This window comes from Capricornis sumatraensis, chromosome 9 (genome assembly GCF_032405125.1).
Source record: "Capricornis sumatraensis isolate serow.1 chromosome 9, serow.2, whole genome shotgun sequence".
NCBI lineage: Eukaryota > Metazoa > Chordata > Mammalia > Artiodactyla > Bovidae > Capricornis > Capricornis sumatraensis.
Genome location: NC_091077.1, coordinates 19,607,091 through 19,622,835, shown reverse-complemented (window position 1 = coordinate 19,622,835; position 15,745 = coordinate 19,607,091). Strand labels below are relative to the sequence as shown.

At 57.7% G+C, this 15,745-nt stretch overlaps 1 protein-coding gene across 1 annotated transcript; it reads right to left on the bottom strand.

The window, feature by feature from the left end:
• Positions 1-3,479: 3,479 nt before the first annotated feature.
• Positions 3,480-15,383, bottom strand: SEMA6B (semaphorin 6B). Its single transcript, XM_068980546.1, has 17 exons — positions 15,263-15,383; positions 14,419-14,568; positions 14,188-14,311; positions 12,410-12,470; positions 12,185-12,247; positions 11,654-11,755; positions 10,940-11,030; positions 10,295-10,414; positions 9,706-9,794; positions 8,123-8,340; positions 7,212-7,343; positions 6,490-6,639; positions 5,966-6,148; positions 5,732-5,878; positions 4,958-5,035; positions 4,759-4,817; positions 3,480-4,390 (listed from the first exon to the last, which is right to left on the bottom strand). The coding sequence occupies exons 2-17, from the start codon at positions 14,537-14,539 to the stop codon at positions 3,480-3,482; spliced, it is 2,649 nt and encodes an 882-aa protein (XP_068836647.1). The 5' UTR covers positions 14,540-14,568; positions 15,263-15,383.
• Between the last annotated feature and the right edge of the window lie 362 nt (positions 15,384-15,745).

Here is a 15,745-nt window from a genome sequence, read left to right as displayed (position 1 = left end):
AGGAGATCAGTCCTGGATGTTCTTTGGAAGGAATGATACTAAAGCTGAAACTCCAGTACTTTGGCCACCTCATGCGAAGAGTTGACTCATTGGAAAAGACTCTGATGCTGGGAGGGATTGGGAGCAGGAGGAGACGCGGACGACAGAGGATGAGATGGCTGGATGGCATCACTGACTCGATGGATGTGAGTCTTAGTGAACTCCGGGAGTTGGTGATGGACAGGGAGGCCTGGTGTGCTGCAGTTCATGGGGTTGCAAAGAGTTGGACACGACTGAGCAATTGAACTGAACTGAAGATACTGTCTTGGTGTTGTGTGTGTCTTTGTTTAAATCAGTCTTCCCATGAAAAGGGAGGATGGTGGGGGTCAGGGTATGTCTGTCCTGTTTATGACTCTATCCCCAGAGTCCAGCATACAATAGGTGCTTAATTGACTCAGGCTGGAAGGAAGAGCTGTGAACTGTAGCAGTGTAATGCTAAAGCAATTTCTTAAAATGAAATCAGATCATGTCCCCTGTTTAAAAGTCTCTGATGGCTTCCTGTCCCACTTAAAATTCAGAAGGCTGGAGGGAGGGGGGAGTGGGGAGGGAGGGTTTAATGGGGACAGAGTTTCAATTTGGGAAGATGGATAAATCCTGGAGATGGATGGTTGACTGAACAATGTGAACGTGCTTAATGCCGCTGAACAGAACACTTAAAAATGGCTCAAGTGGCAAATGTGATTGTATATGTTATTTACCACAGTTTAAAAAAATTTAGGGACTTCCTTGGTGGTCCAGTGGCTAAGACCCCTTCTTCCAATGCAGGTGCATGGATTCAATCCCTGGTTAGGGAACTAAGATCCCACATGCTTCCTGTGCAGCCAAATAATAATAATAAAATTTTTAAAAGAGAGCTAACATTAAAAAATAATTGCACTCTTCACTAGCAAGGCCCTGCCTGCCTGAGGCCCTGTGCGCCTCACCCTTCTCACCTGCAGCTGCTCCCCTTTTATCCAGGCTGCTGCACCCACACGAATTGCCTCCACCCTCTTCCAAGCTTGTTCCTACCACAGGGCCTTAGTACTGGCTGTTGCCTCTGCCAGGAACACTCTCTCTGCACATCTCATAGGTGCTCCTTCTAGCCCATCACATCTCAGATCCTCCAGAAGCCCCGCCCCCCAGCACATTATCTGATTTTTCCTTTATTACCTGCAACCGTGGTCAGTGGCTCAGTCATATCTGACTCTTTGTGACCCCATGGTCTGTCACCTGCCAGGCTCCTCTGTCCATGGGATTCTCCAGGCAAGAATATTAGAGTGGGCTGTCATGCCCTCCTCCAGGGGATCTTCCCCACCCAGGGACTGAACCCACGACTCTTGCATTACAGATGGATTCTTTACCCATTGGGAAGCCCCTTCCTTCATTATACCTATCACTAATTTAAATCAAGCCCTAATTCGTGTGTGTGTGTGGTGTGTGTGGTGTGTGTGTGGTGTGTGTGGTGTGTGTGTGTGGTGTGTGTGTGTGTTCGATCTCCCCCACTAGGTTGTGAACTCCATGAGGACAGGGGTCTTGGTTTCCACAGTGTCCAGCACACAGTTCAGTTCAGTTCAGTTCAGTCGCTCAGTCGTGTCCAACTCTTTGAGACCCCATGAATTGCAGCACGCCAGGCCTCCCTGTCCATCACCAACTCCCGGAGTTCACTCAGACTCACATCCATCGAGTCAGTGATGCCATCCAGCCATCTCATCCTCAGTCGTCCTCTTCTCCTCCTGCCCCCAATCCCTCCCAGCATTAAAGTCTTTTCCAATGAGTCAACTCTTCACATGAGGTGGCCAAAGTACTGGAGCTTCAGCTTTAGCATCATTCCTTCCAAAGAAATCTCACGGTTGATCTCCTTCAGAATGGACTGTTTGGATCTCCTTGCAGTCCAAGGGACTCTCAAGAGTCTTCTCCAACATCACAGTTCAAAAGCATCAATTCTTCAGCACTCAGCATTCTTCACAGTCCAACTCTCACATCCATACATGACTACTGGAAAAACCATAGCCTTGACTAGACGGACCTTAGTCGGCAAGGTAATATCTCTGCTTTTGAATATGCTATCTAGGTTGGTCATAACTTTTCTTCCAAGGAGTAAGCGTCTTTTAATTTCATGGCTGCTATCACCATCTGCAATGATTTTGGAGCCCAAAAAAAGAAAGTCTGACACTGTTTCCACTGTTTCTCCATCTATTTCCCATGGAGTGATGGGACCGGATGCCATGATCTTCGTTTTCTGAATGTTGAGCTTTACAGTAGGTGCATAATAAATATTTGCTGAAGGATTAGTCAGAAACTGGCGCCTGTACAGATGGAGACGGGGAACCCGCAAAGTCTCTACATTCCCATACCCACCTCACCAGAATTCTGTCTGTGGCTGTGACCCAGCCATGAGTCTCGGGATGCTCCCATCTGGTCCCCGCCCCCCCCCCCCCACCAGAAGACAGAGCAGACCCAGAGCCTTGAGGGCCGGTGGTTGTAAACAGTTTTATTGATGGGGGGCAGGTGGGGGAGGCAAACTCCAGAGAGGGTCCAGGACTCAGCTGGCCACTCAGCTGGCATGCATGGTCAGCTGGAGGTCAAGGGGGAGGTCACAGAGGACGGGTGGCATGGGACCCTCTGACCACCCTGGGGCTGTATTTACAGGGGGGCCCGCCCGCCTTAGCCGTCCCCCAGACCGCCCGAGCCCTTAGACAGCTGCCACTGTGACATCTGGACAGGTCTCCCGAGCCCCCGCCTAAAACCCCTGCCGCATCTCCCCTCAAACTCCTAACCGGCACCTCGGAGGCCCCCGGCCCTCTGGAAGCCCCGGCGTTGGCTCAGCCAACGCCCAGGCCGCTGGGACCTCCGCGCTCACACACAGACACGCACACTGCGCGTGGCCGTCGCCACACACACGCAGCAGCAGCCTGCAGGCACACACACACGCCTCCCTCCCCTGCCTGGCCCCTTGCACACAGACACGGCATGCACACACACACACACACCCACACACGCCAGGGGCCGGGTGGAGCAGGGCGGCTTTGGGTGGTTGGGTGGGGCAGGGGGAGCTTGGGTCTGCAGGTGCGCTCCCCGCCCCATTCCCACCGCCTCCAAGCGCCACCCCCCGCCCCTCGGCCGCCACCCCGAGAACGGAGTTGTGCAATTGGTTTAGAAAACTGCAAAAGAAACGCAAATTGGAAAACAAACCAAAATCCACGCGCAGAAGGTCAACCTCAAATCCATAGCACATTCCGCCCGCCCCGTCTGCCCGCCGCAGACCGCCTCAGTGTCCTGCGGCTCTGGGGGCGCGTTGGGGTAGAGGGGGAGGCCGAGCCCCTTGTGCTTCCCTGCGGCGGAGGGGAGCCCCCGTCCCCCCGCGCGGCCGGGCTGGGTGTCTGAGCACCCACTTGGGAGCTGGCCCCGGGCTCTCGCTCCTGGTTCCCGTGGCTGGCACCGCCGAGGCGCGGGGCCGCGGCCTAGGGCACGGGGGGCGCAGTCCTGTCGGGGCCCCCGTAGGAGAGCAGGTGGGCCAAGTCCGTGACCGGCCGGGCGTGGCGGCCGCGGGGCCGGGCCTCGCCGCTGTTGATCGTGTGCGTGCGGCGCAGCGCAGCGGCCGGCGGGGCGTGCGCGCCTGGTCTCCGGAGACTGCCTGTGGGCGGCGGGCTCCAGGGCCGCGGGAAGCCGTCGGTGGACGAGCTGGGGTCCGAGGGTCCCGTGGGCGCCGACACCACCCGCCGGCGGTCCGGGCTGGCGTGGGGAGTAAGCGGGAAGTCGCCGTGGGAGGCGCGGCCCGGGCGCGCGGTGAAAAGACGGGCGTCTGGGGCCGCCGGCTCGCCCGGCGCGGGGGGCGGCTCAGGGGCGCGGCCAGGGGCCAGCAGCAGGAGCGAGGACGAGGCGGAGGCCGTGAGCAGCGCGGGACCGTGTTCCCAGGCGCGGGGGCCCAGGGTGTGCGGGTGCGGGGTGGGCAAGCGCTTCTGTGGCAGCGGCGTCTGCTCGGGCGTGGGCAGCAGCCCGGAGTCCAGGTCGTGGGGGCCGCCCTGCAGCAGCGTGGCCTTGGTCCAGCCGTTCTGCATCAGGGGCGCCAGCAGAGCCTCCGGGGGACCCCCGGGCCCGCCGCCGCCGCCCCCAGCCCGGCCTCCGGGGCCGCCCGCCCGGCGCTCGCCCAGGCGGCTGACGCTCAGCACGGCCTCGCCGCCCCCGTGTGCCAGGATGGCCTCCTTGTCCTTGCGGCGGGCCAGTTCGCGCCGCTCGCGGAGCCCCACGTACCAGCCCACGCTGAAGCCGGACACCACAGCGCCCACCACGAAGGCCGCCACCGATGACGTCACCAGCAGGTTCACCGACACCAGCCCAGCTCGCTCCTCCGAGAGGCTGGCGCGCAGGAGTCCTGGCGGGGAGCGCGGCGTGAGAAGGGCTGGCCGGACCGTCCCCTGCATACCTCCCGCGACCTCCAGCCGGTCTGTCCACCTCTCTGCTCAGGGGCGTCTCTCTGACCCTTTCAAAGCCCATTTGCCCATTCGTCTGTCCCCTGGCATCTGTGTTCCTAAAATCTGTCTGTCCATCTGCCTGTCTCTTGGCCTCTCTCTGCCCTCCCTCTCGTCCCCGTCTGTCTGTCCTTTTCCCACTACCCTATCTGGAACCGGGGCCCCTTCCCAAGCCCTGAGGGACGTCAGTGTATCCCACCCATTCGGGTGTGAGAACCCTGGAGGATCAGGACTTAAGAGTCCCCAGGCCTCCTCCCCTCTCCCCTCTTACCTGTACAGTCCCCTAAGCCTGCAGTGCTGGCCCCAGACACGTCCTGCTCAAAGGTGGCTCTGATGGGCAGGGGTGGGGGGGGGCAGAGAGGCACGGTCAGTGGAAACCCCTGGCACAGAGCTGTGGTTGGTGGGGGTGGGGGACTCCCGATCATCAGGTGACTCAGTCACCCTCCCCCCACCTCCCACTTCCCCAGTACCTGGTGCCGGGGCTCAGGAAGACACAGGAGCCATCGGGGGCCCACCCGCAGTAGGGGTCCTGACTACCAACGCAGTTCCTAGGGCAGACAAGGGAACCGGCAGGCAGATCAACCAGGGTTTCTGCAGAGGCACCTCTTACTGTCAGCTCTGGGAGTTCCCAAGACACATCTGAGCAGTAGGAGCTATTCCTTCTCCATTTTACAGACGAGAGAAGTGAGGCTCAGGAACGTTTACTTTTGTCCAAGGGACAGAGCCAGGATTGGAGCCCAGGTTTTGGATCTGTGCTATGGCATCACTACTACCATGATGGTGGGCACAGGGCCACGGTGCTCCATGCGGAGGGCTCACTCTGAGTCCATGAGTGTGCCAGTATTTTGCAAACATCTGTTCCCTGGTCCCCAGCTTCTGCTTCTCTAAGAAATGTCTGTCAGATCCCATCCTGCTCTGCTCACAGATCTCTGGGGCTCCCACCTCACTCTGGGGGTGGGGGAAGGAACCCAAGTTCTCCTGAGGCTCACAGACCCTGCCCAACCTGCCCCGTCTTCTCCCTCCCCTTCACTCACTCTGCTCCAGCCACAGAGGCTTTCTCACTGTTCCACCAACACACCAAGCATTCCTGCCCCAAGACCTTTGCACATGCTCTGCCCTCTGTCCATCGTTCAGAGTCAGAATGCTGTTAGAGCCTGCACTTGAACTTGACTCTCCCCTTCTTTCCATGCCCACCTCCCTTCACTTCCCTTGCCCACAGCTGGCCGGGGGCAGGGGGCACTCACTTCATGCATCCTGAGTATTGCTGGCAGCGCGCCACGGGCACTCTGACCACACAGCGGGGGAAGGCTGCCAGCAGGCCGCCCGAGGCCACATCCAGCTCCAGGCTGAGCAGCCGGTGCCCTGTCTCGCCACCTCCAGACCGTCCACACCTGGGGGTGAGCAGACTAGTAAGACTCAAGGGGAACACCCTGTCTCCCTGCCCGCTGGCCCTGCCTCTTGACCTCTGCCAGCCTCACCTGTCAGGCCGATAGGTCTCAAATTCCTCCAGGAAGACACTGGGCCCCGTGGTACCTGAGGCACTGGCATTGGGCCAGACAAGGAACTTGAGGACTGTGCCTGCCTCAGACCCCAGGAAGACAACGGTCTGGTTGCCCCAGGGGCCGGCGCCCACGTCCACAGCCACTCGGGTCAGCTGGTGCCTGGGGCCAGGGTGGAGCAGAAGTCAGGCTGCCGCCCACCCCTCATGGCCCCTTGGGTGCACTCGGAGACATCACCCACGCTGTGCAAGGTGGGCATGGGCGTGGCTCCAAGGGTGCACATCACAGAGGGAAACAGATGCCCAAAGCCAGCTTCCTCCCTGGGCTCTCCTGCCTTCATCTCCCCATCTGCCTCCCTCTCTGTGTCTCCCTCCATCTCTGTCTTCCCCTCGTGTCATGTCGGAAGTGGCCCCTATGCTCCCTTCTCGCCCACCACCCTGGCCTGGGCTCTTGTCCCCACCCAGGCCTGGCCACCAGGACCCCAGCCAAGTGTAGGAACTGACCGCATCAGAGTCCGAACAATCCAGGGTGCGTGGCCCAGGGAGGGCACGGCCTCGTCCATCAGAGGGTGAGTCTTGACAAAGTTGAGGATCTCGTCCGGGAAGGCGCTCGAGGCATTGTACTGCATGCCAGGAGCTGCGCAGCACCCGGGCCTGGGTGGGGGTGAGGGGGTGGTCAGGGCAGACCTAGAGGCCCCCCCACTCACAGGGGCTCTGATTCACTAGGGTGCCCCTGCTCGAAGGGCCTCAGTTTTCTCCACCTGCATAACGGCTACAGCTGACCTCTGTGCTGTGCTGTGCTTAGTTGCTCACTCGTGTCCAAATCTTTGTGACCCCATAGACTTTAGCCCACCAAGATCCTGTCCATGGGGATTCTCCAGGAAGGAATACTGGAGTGGGTTACCATGCCCTCCTCCAGGAGATCTTCCCATCCGGGGATCAAACCCAGGTCTCCTGCATTGCAGCTGGATTCTTTACCATCTGAGCCACCAGGGAAGCCCAAGAATACTGGAGTGGGTAGCCTATCCTATCTCCAGGGGATCTTCCCGACCCAGGAATTGAACCAGGGTCTCCTGCACTGCAGGCAGATTCTTTACCAGCCTAGCTACCAGGGAAGCCCACAGCTGACCTCAGCAACAGCTAAACAACAGCCTGGGAGTCCCAGCCCTCAGTTCAGGGTCAGGATCCTAGCCGGGTACCCACTGCAGGATGGAGGGGCCTCTCACCGGGGCCGTGGCACCTGATCCTCTGGCACGGGTGTCCAGATGGACTCAGGGGACTTCTGCTCACGGAAGCGGCCCTCAAACACGGCAGCCACCTGTGTCATGTCAAAGGCGCAGACAGCCGAGCCGGGGATGCTGTAGGTGCAGGCAGATGAAAGGAAGTGGTGGGCCTGGCGGGGTGGGGAACTGCCCCGGGCAAGCGTGTGGAGGAGTGTTTGTCCTCTGGAGCAGTCAGACCTTCACTTCCCTGGGCCAGAGTTGCTGCCCACCCGTCCAATCCAGTCATTCCACCATCTGAGCAGTTCTCAGACTGGATCACAGCTCAGTTCCTCCATGGCCACCCATGTCCAGGTGCCTCTGTCACTTGCCTGGATGTCCAGTTTCCCAGATGCCACTCTTGCTCCCTTTCAACCCATTCCCGAGAGAGTTTTCCAGAAATGCAAGTCTGACTTGTTCCTCTTCTGCTCCTTACTTTCCCATGGCCCCCTAGTGCCCTCAGGATAAAATTCAGGCTCCTCCCTACAGCCTGCCACCTCCCTGCTTCATATCCTCCACTTTCCTTCTTGCTCCCACGGCTCTAGCCTCCTCCCTATGGTTTAAACATTTCAAGCTCATTGGAGCCTCAGGGCCTTTGCACATGCTGTTCCTTGGCATGCTCTTCCCTTTCTCTCCATCTCATACCCGTTGATGCCTCTTCTAGGACATCCAGCCTGACCCTTCCTCCAAAGGCAGAAAATAAAGACGTGCCTGCATCTGCCAAGTTTTGGCCAGAGGGCCTTGGAGGGTCAGTGTCTGGCTTGGTCCCCCTCCTGGCCTGGGACAGAGGCCTCCTGGGAGCCCTGTTTTACCCAGCACAGGACCCCTGGGAATATGTGATGAGTGAGTGTGAGAACTCTCCACCTGCACCCACTGACCTGTTGCTGGGCGTGGAGAAAACAGCAAGGACCACGGGCCGGCCCCCCAGGCTGACCACGCCCGTGACAGCCTGCAGCACGTTGAAGTAGAAGTGAGAGTCCCCCGGCACAGAGCAGTTGAGCCGCGCCTTCAGGAAGGATGTCCACTGCTTCTCCAGCACGCGAGGAGAGCCGCCCATGTCATTCTTGCAGACCCGGGCCACACGCGACACCACCACCTGGCACATCAGCGGAAAGACAGGGGCCCCATGTTCTGCCAGGCCCACCTGCAGGTTGCAATGCCCACCACCCAGGATGGGATGGAGGAGGCTAGTCCTGGCTGGCTGTGAGTCCCTGGCCAGTCACCCTAGCCCCCTGGGCACCAGATTCCCCGGCGGAAATGTGGGGATGGTGATGATCACAGCCACCAAGGCAACTGTAATCATCATTGCCTCCACTGATGGATCCCTCACTAGGTGCCAGGCACTTGATCCTCATCATGTCTCACGCTCCTCCCGAAGCTCTACAGAGGAGGGCCTATGATCCCTGTGGTACAGAGGGGAAACTGAGGCACAGAGAAAGGGAAGTAACTGAAGCCCAAGGCCACACTAGTAGTAAGTGGCAGTCTCTGCACTTAACTGTCTGCATGGATTGAGAGATGGGATGGATGGATAGGTGGTGCAATGGAGGTGAATGGATGGATGGATGAATGGATGGATAGATGGGTGAATCTGAAGGGGACAGTGATGGATAAAGAAGATAATGAAGAAGGAGATAATTGGTGGATGAATGGGTGTGTGGGTGGATAGATGGATGGATAGATGGGTGGACAGATGAATGAGTATGTGGATGGATGGACAGGCAGATGAAGGAGATAATGATAGATCATTACCATGGTATATCCATGGGTGGATAGAAGGTTGAGTGGAATGGATGAGCAGGTTATGAGGAGAAGCTGGAGGCTAGATAACTGGATATATAGAGGGGTGGGCAGGTAAATGGAGAGATGGATGGCAGATGGATGAGTTGATCAGTAGGAGGACAGATCAACGGATGGTTGGTATATGAATGAATGGACAGGTAGATGGATGAATGGATGAAGAAGCCAATGAGTGGGAGGTGGATGGATGGATTTACAGGTGCACAGAAGGTGAGGGATGGATGGATGGATGGATGGAGAATGGTTGAGGCAGGGGTGGGCAGATGGATAGATGGATAAATGGTTTGATGGAAGTGTGGGTGGGCTGAAGTTGGGTAAATGAGAGGGTGGCTGAGTGGGCAGACATATGGGCTGTGGTTGAAGAGTGGATAAATGGATGGTAGACGGGTGGATGGACAGACAAACAATAACAGGACTGGGACTGGAACCATGGGTGTATCAGACTTCAGACCTGGGACCCTCACCCAGGGCTACTCCAGAAATGTCTTCAAGTCTCAGGGGCCTGGTCCTGGCTAGAGTGGAGGGCCCTGAGGGCCAGAGGGCTGCTCTCACCCTGGGTGGAGTTTCATGGACCCAACCTCTGCTCTCTACTTCCGATGATTGGAGCCTGTCAGCTATATGCCCTACTGCATGGGCCTCTCTAGGAGGGGAAATAGGACCTTACCTTCTCCAGGTAGTTAAACTCCATTGCGATCTCCCGGAAAAAGAAATAGATGTGGCTGCCCCACTCCACCGCGTGGACAAAGTATGGCTCTGTAGGAGAGAGGGGTCAAAACCCATTTCGTGATGGGAGAAAGGGAGTTTCTGGAGCTGGGAACACAGTAGCCTGGGTAACTGCTTTTACAGTGAAGGGGTGGGGGAGAACATCAGCTGATTACCCAGGCAAAATAAAAGATATACAAAGTCTGGGATTTGTGTGTGGGGGGGCGGGGGGGGGAGAGTGGGTGTCAAAATCCTAAAATCATCGTGTCTACTTTCCACAAACAGCAACGTCTACTATTTTGTCATCCTCCTGTGTTGAGCTGAGCTCCTGCTGAACCCCTAGTACTGTTCCATTTCAGGCTGCTAAGCCACTCATTTCCAGCAAGTTCTACCTTATACCCAAGTTAAATCTCTCCTCTGACTAGATCGTCAAAGAGGCCAGTAGGTTCTAAAGAGGAGATGGGAGTTCCCTGCCTGTCTCCTCTGGGACTTTATTTTGGTGGGGAATTTGACAAATGTGAGCCCTGCCAGGCCTGTCCCTATCGCCCCACCTTTGAACCACTTGGAGTCATGTTTCACCGTGCGCAGAGTGGGCCGGTCCCCGAGACTGCGGTAGATGACGGCATCGATGGCGAGGAAGTCAGTAACGGTGGCTGTGAAGAGCATCCCTTCTGGGTGGGTGTGAATCAGGGGGAGGCAGGTAAGAGATTAGACTGTAGACCTCAGGGGTTGGGGGGGTCAAAACCTGATCTTCAAGAGTGAGCCCTGGCACTTCCCTGGTGGTCCAGTGGCTAAGACTCCATGCTCTCAAAGCAGGGGAGCCAGGTTCAATCCTGAACAAGGAACTAGACCCCACACGCAATAACTAAGAGTTCGCAGGCTGCAACTAAGACCAATGCAGCCAAATAAATAAATAAAATATCTAAGAAAAAAAGAGACTGAGCCCGGAGCTTAAGTGAGCTTAAGTCCTAGGCTGAGCCCCAACCCTGCTGGGACCCTGGCTTCAGCTGATCCTCAATTCCCCAGCTGATCCCCGACCTCGGCTGAGTCCTTCCTGCCTTGAGAGTCTGTCTGTTTCATGGCTGGAGAGATGGTCTCCCAGCCACCTTCTAAATGACTAAACTCCAAGAATGGAAAATTCCACGCCTTGCTCAGGGCTGAGGCCCCTTCAAATGGTCAGGGTTGGGGGCACTCACCGGAGAAGAGGGCAACGTTGGCGTGTTTGGGGTCGTATGGGCAGCGGGCCATGCCGCTGATGTTGTCCCCAAGGGGCTGCAGTGTGTCCATCTGCGGGGGTGGGGGTGGGGAAATAGGGTCTGAGTGACAGCTCCTGGCTGTACCTAGCAGCCCCTGGCTCCCCCAGTGACCCCCTCCAAGGGGAATCCTGGTGCCACCTTGGATGCTGTGTGACTTTGTCACTTAACCTTTCTGGGGCTCACGTTTGCTGTTGTTTAGTGCCTTAGTCGTGTCCGACTCTTTTGTGACCTCACCAAGCTCCTGGGTCCATGAGATTTCCCAGGCAAGAATACTGGAGTGGGTTGCCATTTCCTTCTCCAGGGGATCTTCCAGGGATGGAACCCACACCTCCTGCGTTGGCAGGTGGATTTTTAACCGCTGAACCAGCAGGGAAATCCAGGGCTCAATTTACTGATCAGAAATTGGGTCTAGGAGTCGATCCTAGTCAATCCAATAACTGGCCTGTAGCTTAAAAAGCCTCAGCCTGTAGAGGCCGCCTTTGGAAGCCTCTTACGGAATTCTGGGTGATGAGAGGGGAGGACAGTTCACCCAGTAAGGCTTCCTGTAGGAGGTGATGTGGCCTGGGGATACGGCACGACCAGCAGAGGGCCCATGAGCAAAGGGTCGCCGATGTTAAACCTGGGCGGGCAGGGCTTCGAAGGGGGGTGACTCACGCTGTAGTTGGCACACACGGGGTTGAAGGCATTGGAACCACACACGAAGAGAGTGGATTCGTCCCGAAGTAGAAGCACCTTTACAAAATTTCGACACTCGCCCTGGGATGGGGCGGGAAGAGAAAAGCCGAGGTGGGCGTGATCACTGGTGTGGGCGGGGCCAGGACTGTAGGGCGCGATGGGGTGTGGCGAAGGGCGGGGCCAGGGTAGAGGCGGGGCCGACAGGGAGGGGTCAGGTTGTGGGCGTGACCAAAGCAGGGGGCTAAAGTAGGAGAAGACTGGGGGCGTGGCCATGGCTAAGGGTTGGGCACCGAAGAAAATAGGGCACTTGAAGGCGTGAGCTATGGCAAGGCCACTAGTGGAGTGGCCACGACTGAGGACCACCTTGAGGGCATGGCTAGGCTCTGGGAGTACCCATGACAACAGGGGCCTGGCTTGGAATGAAAGCAGAGAAGGATTTGCCCTGTGGGATGGCCAGGACGGATTGGGGCGTTACCACGGCTGATGCGGGCATGGCCAGGGCTCACGTACCTCCTGCTTGCCCTTCATCCGACACACGTTGATGTCGCTGGGGTTGGAGGGCCAGGTCAGCTTCTGCGGACACAGGGGGCTGGTGAGGGGAGCGGGCTCCGTGACGGACCCAGGAACCCTGCTAGGCAGATCTGAATCCACCGTGCTCCCCAGCGCAGTGTCCGGGCTCCCTAGTGGGAGCGCCAATAGCTGCCCCCTCCCCTCCCGCCTGCGCCCCTTCCTCACCCGCTGGTACCGCATTTCAGTTGATGTGGGGGGCTCCAGCTCCACCCGGTATAGGTTGTCCCTAGAGAAGAGGTGTAGTTGGTGAGATCGGGGGCCTCCCCTACACATTCTATCCTCCCGGCAGCAGACGTGGTGTCCAACACGTACCACACAGGGGCGTGCCAACACCTCTGCCACGCGCAGCTCCAACACTGAGCGTGCCTTCAGGCGCCTGAGCATGCCCTTACACGCCTCCTTGTGCCCTAAAATGAACCACGGGTTCTAGCACACCCCACATGCCTTACGATGCCACCTAACACAACCCATAGCCTAGGGACCTACAGCTAACACGATGCACTGTCCAATGACTTTACATCCGATGTCCCCCCACCCAGCACCCCTCGGTCTCACCCCCCAGGCTCTCACTTCTCCTCCACATACAGCAGAGACTGCCCTGATCAAGGTCACTGGCCATTGTCAAGTCCAGCGGTCACTTCTCTGCTCTCTTCTCCCTTTCCACAGTGTCTCTCCCCACCAGTCCATTCTCCTCCTGGGAACGCCACCCTCATTGCGAGCCTGGACCTGGCACTCACCTGCCTTCCCTCTGACCTCTCTGGGCCCTCCTCTTCCCCTGGTGGGCCCACGCCTGGGTCCTCTGGCCTCTCCCTTCTCCTAGCCATACCCCTCTGGGCGGCCTTGTCCACTCTGAGGGTGGAACCGTGTCTCTGTGCAGATGACACTCACAGTCCTGTCTCCAGCCAGGGCCTCCCCTGAGTTCCAGCTTTGGGGCCCGGCTAGCCCTCAAGGCCTCCACGAGGGAGGGCTCACAGGTTTCTCACGCTCGACATGGCCTCGCTGAGCGCGACCATCCCCCAAGCCTGCCCCCACCCTGACCACCCTCTCGGGTCAGGTGCTGTCTCGGCTGAGACAACAGTGTGGGAGGGACCCACATCTCCCCGCTTCGCCTTCCCTCCCAATACCTTCACCTCTGCCTTCAATATGTACGGAGCGTTCATCCACTTCTCACACCCTCTACGGCCACCACTCTCGTTCAGCCCCCCACTCTCGTTCAGCCCCCGTTACTGGATTGCCCAGGTGTAGGGGCTCCCGCCCTCACCGACACAGCCTGTCTTCCCCGCAGCAGCCACCGGAGAGTCGGGTCCACATTCTCCCCCACAGTCGGCTCTCCTCACAGCAGCCACTAGAGGGCACCTGTGAGCACCTGAGTCAGGCCCCGCCCCTCCTCTGCACAGCCCTCTTGGGTCCCATCTCCCTTGGGGTAAAAGCCTGAATCCTCCCTGCAGCCCACAAGACCCTGCACGACCTGCCCTGTCCTCTCCCTGCCCTCCCCTCCTCTCTCTCTCCCCCTGCTCCAGACACTTGCGCCTCTTCACCGTCCCTTCACCATACGAGACACAGTCCTGCCCCAGGACCTTTGCATGGGCTCCATCCTCTGTTCTGACATCTCTTTCTCCCTCAGATTTCCTCACAGCTGGCTCCTCATCCTTCAGGTCTCAACTCAAATGTCACCTTCTCAGAGAAGCCCTTGGTGCCACTTCAGCACACCCTCTAGCACCCAGTGAATTCTGACCAGACAGCTGTGCCCACTTGGTAACACACTATAAGCAGGGTCTGGTCTTCAACCACACCCAGAGTTCAGCACTTGAAATTCCCACCCCAGGGACACGTATTCACATTCCAGCTGAACTACAGGCCCTATCCCACAGACCTCCCTAAAATGCTACCACCTGCTCCCCACACCTCACCCACCGCATTCTCTGCCGGGCAGTTTCTCCTACCTGCCCCCGATGAACAGCGTTCTATTGACCCGTAGAACTCGCTGGATGTTGAGGTCATCAGCATCTTCTGAGGGGCTCAGGCGTCCTGGCCCACTGCCCACGAACACGGGATAGTGATTCAGGTCTGGGGGAGGGTAGAGGAAGGGTGTGATCCAGGGCCAGGGTGAGTCTAGCCTGGTGAGACCCCGGGGGAGGGGGACTCCCTCCCCCATCGCAAGACTCCCCACTCACAGTCCCTCGGGGCCACGCTGAGCGGCGGCGGCTCCTCGGGGAAGAGGCCGTGGGCGCCTCCCAGGAGCAGCAGCAGGAGCAGTAGGGCCGGACGGGAAGGGGGCCCTCGCGGGGTCCGCATGGCGAGGTCAGGGCGACAGGAGGTAACACCTGCGAGCGAGGGGCGGGGCGGTGAGCCGTGTGGCTTGCAGTCCCGATTGCTGCCAGCAGAGGGAGCGCGAGTGTCACGGCGTCCGGGACCTTCAAGTCCCGGGAAACTTTCCCATTGGGGTAATAATTTAAAAATAACAACAATCATGGCATTAGCAATAATAATATCAGCACTTACTAATTACCAGAACAACTTTCTGACCATATTTGAAAGGGAAAGTTCAGGAAACGGTTCCTAACAAAAAATTAATCATGAGACTAATTTAAAAATTAAATGATTTTAAGTTAAAAATAAATACCACATTTCAAAACATATATGTATTTAAAATTTCAATTTCAAAACATATGTTTAAAGTATTCTTAAAACACAAAAATTTTAAAAGAAAACGCTCAAAAAAAAAAAAGAATAGAAAGAAAAAGAAATTCAAAGGCCCTAGGAATTTTATAAACCACAATCTGGGAACTGCAGAACTTTGGAACTGCAGAATACTCAGTTGGCTGGGGACCTCAGAGGCCGTGGTGAGCCCGACTCCCTCCAAGTCCAGCCTTTCGGTCCTCTGCTAACATACTTCTGTGACAGGGGCCTCACCACCTTTAGGAGGGGTTGTGGGAGAGGCTGCTTCCTGCTCTAGGTGTATGGAAACCCCTCCCCCACCCGAGTGATGCTCTGGTTGATGGTGTAAACAGAACTCACCCTCTGGAACCCAGCCCTCCACTCCTCTTTCAGAAGGGGCGCCGTCCGGAGCCCCAGGAAGACATCCGAAGCCTTGTCCTCTTGTGAAGTCCCGGGCTAGCTCTGAGCCTCAGTTTCCCCACCTAAGCAGCAGGTACATCTCCCACCCCTGCCCAGGCCCTGGGGGTATGGGGATTCCGAATCCGTGGAGGTGGACATGAGCCACGAACTTTGGCCCTGGAGCGCCTGCCTCCGAGGATTCAGGGCCAAAAAACAGGAAGGCCTTGCGTGAGCCGGCAGTGTTTCCTCTCCGACCCTGAGCTTCCAGGATTTGTGACTCAGCCGACGCCAGGATCCCATGTGTGTGTGGACCTGGCTCTGCTTCCTTCAGTTTCCTGCCCAGGCTCCTCCCCTGCTCCACAACCGCCGAAGTCTCCCAGCGACCCCAGAGTCAGGCCACCAACACTGCCATTCAAGGCCCCCAACTCCACGGCCAGACCTCAA

Excerpts from the sequence above, each read along its gene's own strand:
- SEMA6B (XM_068980546.1), bottom strand. The coding sequence starts at position 14,539 with ATGCGGACCCCGCGAGGGCCCCCTTCCCGTCCGGCCCTACTGCTCCTG. Across the intron at positions 11,756-12,184 it reads GGATGAAGGGCAAGCAGGAG|GGCGAGTGTCGAAATTTTGT; the intron begins GTACGTGAGCCC and ends GCCCCATCCCAG. Across the intron at positions 6,640-7,211 it reads GATCAGGTGCCACGGCCCCG|GCCCGGGTGCTGCGCAGCTC; the intron begins GTGAGAGGCCCC and ends ACCCCCACCCAG.